The sequence below is a fragment of the Prunus avium genome, chromosome 6 (genome assembly GCF_965620075.1).
Source record: "Prunus avium chromosome 6, drPruAviu1.hap1.1, whole genome shotgun sequence".
Classification (NCBI taxonomy): domain Eukaryota; kingdom Viridiplantae; phylum Streptophyta; class Magnoliopsida; order Rosales; family Rosaceae; genus Prunus; species Prunus avium.
Genome location: NC_142289.1, coordinates 30,476,489 through 30,483,216, shown reverse-complemented (window position 1 = coordinate 30,483,216; position 6,728 = coordinate 30,476,489). Strand labels below are relative to the sequence as shown.

Sequence of the window (6,728 nt, the reverse complement as noted above, 5' to 3'; positions counted from 1 at the left end):
TTGCTCAAGATACGATAACCAAAATGATTAATAGTCTAGTACTTGTCGTACTACAAGATTCTTCTACAGTTATCCTATTTCCAGAGAGAGGGAGTCTCTCTCGTCTCATTCAGGCATTGCGTCTCTCTCGCTCTCTTCTCTCTGTGCCCTGTGAATTTTCTATGCTTTTTCATTTTTGGAGAAGGAAGGACACGAAAGGGCAGACTTCATTCACAGTCTTTTTGGCGGGTACACATCCACTTTTTTAGATGGTCCGGTAGCACAAAAAATGGAGACATTGGGAAATCATATAGCCGCCAGTTTAATGAGTTCATTTACTTAGAAATTGTATATGATTCATTGTTTATGACTAGCTTAATTTGTGTTAAGACCATACTATTGACACTATATTTTTGTTATGATACTTTATTTTTTCAAAAATAATTTTTATGGTGTGATGGAAACATATTTCACACAAAAAATATGTAAAAGAAAGTGAAAGTAATTTTTTTTTTTAATACCAAACACTTGAATAGAAAAGTCATTTCAACATAATGCCATTTTTAGTCATTATACACAGCTAACAAAATTTTCACACAAAAATATACCAAACACTCATAAACTGATTATTATAACAACATCAATTTTAACAAAAAGTTTACAAAACACCAAACTGTTTTCTTTCACAGCTAATTTCTCTCACAACAAATTTGATATCGATTATTTCCAAACTGGCCCTAACTAGACACATTTGACAAAGTTGGAGTTGGAGTTCGACTAGTGTTGATCGAATTCTTATTTTGATTGATCAATTTTAAGAATATTCGACCTATAGAGTTTTGCTTCGAGATATTTTTTGGCTCATACAACATAAAATGAGACGTTGTGCGATAGGCTCTTATTAATTCTTATATTTTAGACATAAACTTATTTATTAACTTCTATGAAAAACTCAAATTTGAATGTAGGTTAATAATTGTCCTAGTATTATAAAATATTTATAGACTATTTCATCTATCTTAATTGTCAAATCCCTTATTTTTAGCATTTATATAATTTCTTTTAATTTGGAGGAACCTATTCAATAATAAGACGTTTTAGCCAAAAATAATCAATGACCACACCAATATACATAAATAATAATACACCTAATACGTATGTACAAAATAATAATAATAATAATATAGATAAACAAACAATGAAAATATGCCTCATTCAACCAAGGTGGTTGGTGTGAGTGGTTCGGCACTCTCATTCCTTAAGAGAGGTCAGGGATTCGATCCTTGTTCTTGTATGGAGTCACCACTTTGGCCAGCACTTTACCCCTTACGGGCCGATCCGGTGTGAGCGGGGATTAGTCTGAGTTGTGGTTAAAGCTTAAAGGTGCCACCCATAGTTGGGGCCCATCCAGGACCACCTCGTGATTCAGACAAAAAAAAAACAAATGCCTCATTCAAATTAATCTTTTTTTTAAAGTACGAATTAATATTTTTGCCTACAAAGTATTGATTAGGTAATTGTATTATGGTGATATATGCCAAAAAAAATACCTACATATCTAATACATGATAGGTAAATATTCATGTAGAAAAAAATAGGTACATTATTTAGATATAAAAAGTGAGAAACTAAGAGCATCCATAATGGAGGGGTGTATATGGGGGTGTATGTTAAATATACACCCCGAGTCACCGGAATCGTCTCCAATGGGGAGATGTAAATGGATGTAAATATACATCACCACCATGGGGATGTAAAATAAAATGTATATTTACATCTATTTTTACATCCCTTGCAGGCGGGACCCACCCGAGAAAAGAGAAGAAAAATGAAGAAAAGTCAACATAAAAGGCTGGAACCCACGGCTACACCCCCAAATTTACACCCCCCACTGGAGCAAAAAACATATTTACACCCCCCGGAGGTGTAAAGGGGATGTAAAAGTGGCTTTACACCCCCGAATTTACACCCCTCCATTGTGGATGCTCTAAGAACCAAGAACCAAGAACCAAGAACCAAAGTGACAAAAAAGTTAGATATAAAGAATAGGGTTTTCTCGGCTTTTTCTAAGGGCTCTGCCTCGGAGATGGCCTTAAAGTGACAAACTAAGAACCAAAGGCCCATATAAACCCCAACCGGGCCTCAGAATTGGACCGCACCAAGGCACCTGAGTGGCACCTCCTCATCATTGACCACAAAATATCACTCTCTAAACATCATCTTCAACTCATCTCACCATCATCTACCTCCACCACAACCCAAACAAGCAATGCAAGCAGCCTTGGCAGCTATGGCAGCCCACACTGTGATGCTCTCAACCTACTCATCTCCCACTCTCTTCTCCCAAATTCAAAGCCCTAACTCTCACCCACTTCCTCACTCCTCCTTCCATGGCCTCTCTGTTAAGCTCCCACTCAAATCCCAATTCCAATCCATGTTTCTGGCCGCAGCCCATAAGCCTCTCACTGTGGTTGCTGCCACCGAGAAAGCTGTCGCTGTCCCTAAGCCTCTCACTGTGGTTGCCGCCACCAAGAAAGCCGTCGCTGTCCTCAAGGGCAATTCCAGTGTCGAAGGGGTCGTCACCTTGAGCCAAGAGGACGATGGTCTCTTCTTATGCCTACCCTTCATTCCCCTTATATCTTTGATTTTCTAATCGAAATCTGCTTTTTCTTCTTTTCTTCTCTCACTTGGGTTTTTTTATAGTGTTTCCGAGAATTGGTTTATTTTATCCTAACTTGTCAATTCTGCTTGGTTCCTTTCTTACATTCTCTATGTCTGAGGGAATGAAAATGTGGAAAAAATGATGTGTTGGTGGAAGCTTTAGCGGATTATAACTAAATTTCAGTTCTGAATTATTGGGTAGTGAATAGGTTCTTTATCTTAAATCATTAGTCCAATGTATAAATTTTCTTGTTTCTAAATTTGACTTCTCTTTGTTGACAATTATGAAAATGGGGGTAGTCAACTTTTTCAAAGTTGAGTTTATATTTGATTTAGTTTCTTGCTGTTTCAATGCTTCCTTTAATTGTGAGTGAGTGGTCGGAATTCCATGCTCAAAAGCTTAGGTGTGAAGGTGGTCTGAACTCATAATTTCAATGGCATTTGATGGTGCAATGACTGCTCATCACTGATCGTGTTGTACTGTTCCTAGGGCCTACAACTGTGAATGTTCGTATTACTGGACTTACTCCTGGGCCTCATGGGTTCCACTTAGTGAGTGTTTCTGCATTAGCTTCTGTCATCTGTGGATTAGTAAACTTGCAACACCTAAGTGTTTTTCTTTCTTGTGTAGCATGAGTACGGTGACACAACAAATGGATGCATATCCACAGGTACGGCTTGCTTTCTTTTCAAGCTTAAACTGTTAAAGTTATAATATTTCAGTTGATGTAGTTATATTTGTGATTCTTTTTTGAAGCCATTGTAATGAATTTATCTTTTCCTTATAACTTTGCAATTAATTCTAAATATTAGGACCACATTTCAATCCTAAAAGTTTGACTCATGGTGCTCCTGAGGATGAAATCCGTCATGCGGGTGACCTGGGAAACATAGTTGCTAATGCCGATGGTAATTCATTTTTTAAATTCATTTACAAATTTGTTTCAATCTTCCATACCAGTTAATTTGCTAAGAGATATATTGTGGGGATGCAGGGGTGGCAGAGGTAACAATCGTGGATAACCAGGTAATCATTAAACTTGGGTAATGTTCTTCTATAAGAATGTTTGTAAGCTCAGGGCATGCTTATCTTTATTTTCATACAGGTTTGGTTATGGTGTCTGACAATTTTTATGTTCACACTTTGTACTGTGTTTCCACCCAAGTAGTATATGATTACTCAGTTTTTGGTTTTGTCTTAAATTTGTAGATTTCATTAACTGGTCCTGATGCTGTAATTGGAAGAGCACTTGTTGTTCATGAGCTTGAGGATGACCTTGGAAAGGGTAAGTATGTCTGTAATCTAGCTTGTGGAAGAAACTTTTTAGTACATTTAAAGGATGAGTAGGGCAAAATTTACATGCAATGGTTTGTATGGTTGAACTAACCAGTTGGTGGGTAAAGACAAGAAATTTAAACAGAAAAAGTTGTCTCCTCCCTTCCCTTGTTCTTTTTTGGGGGATGGAGGAGAAGCAAGCTTTTAGCATAAGACCGACCCCCTATGTGAGTTTAGGGTCAGGGAACTTTGTTACTAACTTTGATGCTTCTTTCAAATTCTTCTTATTTCTTTCCTCAATCACATTTGGGTTGCATTTGTAGGTGGACACGAGCTTAGTCTAAGCACTGGCAATGCAGGTGGAAGATTGGCATGTGGTAAGCAAGAAAATTCGGATTCACGTTTATTTGTCTTTTCTTCAGTCCCTTTTCTGTTTTCCTGTTTGGAAGAAGATTATATGTTGTTTATTGCTCCTTTATGTAATTGTGAATTGGAAGAGTATGATAAGTTAATGATGATGAATAATTTTTTTTGGGAAATAGGGTAATTATTTCATTAGACATGGACCATTGTACATAACAAATGATTCATAATGTGATTTTGATTACTTGCTTCAAGTTTATTCCGCCTCAATCATTAATTTTATTTATTTATTTGTTGAACTAATAGGTGCTCGATTTAGCGATATAAAAATAATTTGATTACTGTAAATTTTTATTATATGTGAAAAAAGATTTTAAAAAAATGCCCGTATGTCTTACCTGTATTAAGGTACTGTAAAATTTGATATTGTGATCAACAAGTTTGTTATGCATTGAAACTTGGGAAACATCATACCTTTTGTCAACATTCTTTTGGGTGAATTTGGGGGAGAATGTTATATTTATGCATGTCTTTATGTCTGCAAATACTATACTATAGCATTAGAAACCCTTCCAAGACGATCAACTAACCATTTTCCATGTTTAATTGGGGTCTTGAGAAACCTCTATATAATAAAAAAATCACTGTTTTGCTTTAGTTTGTAAATATGGATAATGAGAATTGACTCTTTTGGGTTCGAATGTGAAGATGAACTGGCCTCAGATAAAAATTAGAAAAAGGTATACAGGCTGTGTTTTCAGTTGAATTATATCCAAAACTCTGTAATCGTCTTAATAATACACAGCCAACTAATTTAATTAAAAACACAGAAATGATAAGCTCCAGTTCTTACATATGCTGATGAAATCTTTCATGTCCCAATCTATGGGTGGAAATTGTTATTTGCCCCAACATCTGGATGCCTGTTGCAATTTAAAATAATTGAAGGACTTAAGCCAACTCACAAGGTCACCTAAAAAACTGCCACTTCTTTTGTTGGGCACAACTGGGTTTGGTCAAACCGTTTGGGTATAGGGTCATCTGAGATACTAGGTGGATTAATGGCTAGGTTCTAAAGGGTACATTCATGAGGCTGTTGAACATGTTTAATGGGTTTCGGTAACGGTTCATCAATTGCCATTATCCTAGGATTTATTTTTCTCATCATTAGCCTCATTAAGAAGGCTTTGAGAACCATTTGGAGCATCCCTCTCTGGTTTTCACTCTTTCCTATAAAACTGTAGTTCTAGTGAATTAGTGAGTGAACAAAGGTTGAGAGTGAGTATTTTGTGCCTTTCATTCTGGTTATGGTAATGGCAGTCTACTCTTTCATTATTTGTTCTATCACTTGCTGCTCTATATAATAGGCTTTAGTCACAACATTATAGGTAGACGTATAACAGAGATACTTGGATTAGGCATGTACCAGCTGTGTTCAACATAGGAAGAATGGAACTAGTATATGATTTTCGGCTCCTTCTTAGCTAATAGGTAGACCCGTGAATGCCATTTCCCTGTGAAAAATGCTTTCACGCATCCTAGTTAGGATTAGGATGGTTAATTAGGTGATAATTTGTTTTATAGGAGTTAACTGAGTGATAATTGGGAATATAGTTTCTGATCTTTGCTGGATATGCTATGTGTTTAGAAGCATCAAAAAGGAAAGTTTACTTTAGTTGTACAGATGCGTAGTGCTTCAAGTGCCGATATTAGTTGAACTTTCTTTTTGTGAACCCCGTAATCACATAATCACATCGTATTGTTGAGTTTTTTCTTGAACATGTTCTCCTGCAACACTGCAGCATATATGGAACTTCTTGGCTTGTTTCCATGATTTCATTAAATTCTCAATTTTCTTCATTTTTCTCGGCTTGCAGGTGTGGTTGGTTTGACACCAGTGTAACGACAAGATCCTTTTCAAATCAGTTTGGTTCGAAGATTTGGCTGCTGTGGTTCTAAAGTTTCTCATATAGTATATCTATTGAGTGTGTAATGTAATATTATGGACAAGGTCATTATAATATTTGTGGAATATTTTGATCTCAATAAACTTGAGTTGCTATGGTTGCATTATGAGAGTGGAGAACTTGCTTTTGACTTTTGAAAGCAGTAAGATTGGATTAATGATGCCCTTTATCCCATAAGAGTGAGCATGATTCTAGTCTTTTTACTGGAGTGAAAACCTAACCGATATGTGCAAAGAGTGATGCAAGAGTGGGAGACTAAGCTTTGTTTTTTCTTTTTCGGTACAAGGGAAAGATGAACGGTGAGGAAGGCTCAGTTTTGTTTTATGTTTTTTCTATTTTGGACATGGGAAGAGCCATGAAAGGGCACGAGGCACAGTTTTTTCGTTGTCTTTTTCTAGGTTTGTTTAACGGCGTAGGACCAAAGGTGAAGTGGCATAGCAAACTTCCAATCTTGAACCTCAGCTGCTCAAGCAACTTGCTTT

The 6,728-nt window shown here is 36.4% G+C and overlaps 1 protein-coding gene across 1 annotated transcript; it reads left to right on the top strand.

The window, feature by feature from the left end:
* The first annotated feature begins 2,167 nt into the window (after positions 1-2,167).
* On the top strand, positions 2,168-6,352 carry CSD2 (copper/zinc superoxide dismutase 2). The gene is made up of 8 exons (XM_021956481.2): positions 2,168-2,582; positions 3,131-3,192; positions 3,272-3,311; positions 3,454-3,549; positions 3,636-3,667; positions 3,851-3,926; positions 4,240-4,293; positions 6,157-6,352. Exons 1-8 carry the CDS (start codon positions 2,249-2,251, stop codon positions 6,180-6,182), a joined length of 720 nt encoding a protein of 239 aa, XP_021812173.1. The 5' UTR covers positions 2,168-2,248; the 3' UTR covers positions 6,183-6,352.
* The last annotated feature ends 376 nt before the right edge of the window (positions 6,353-6,728 follow it).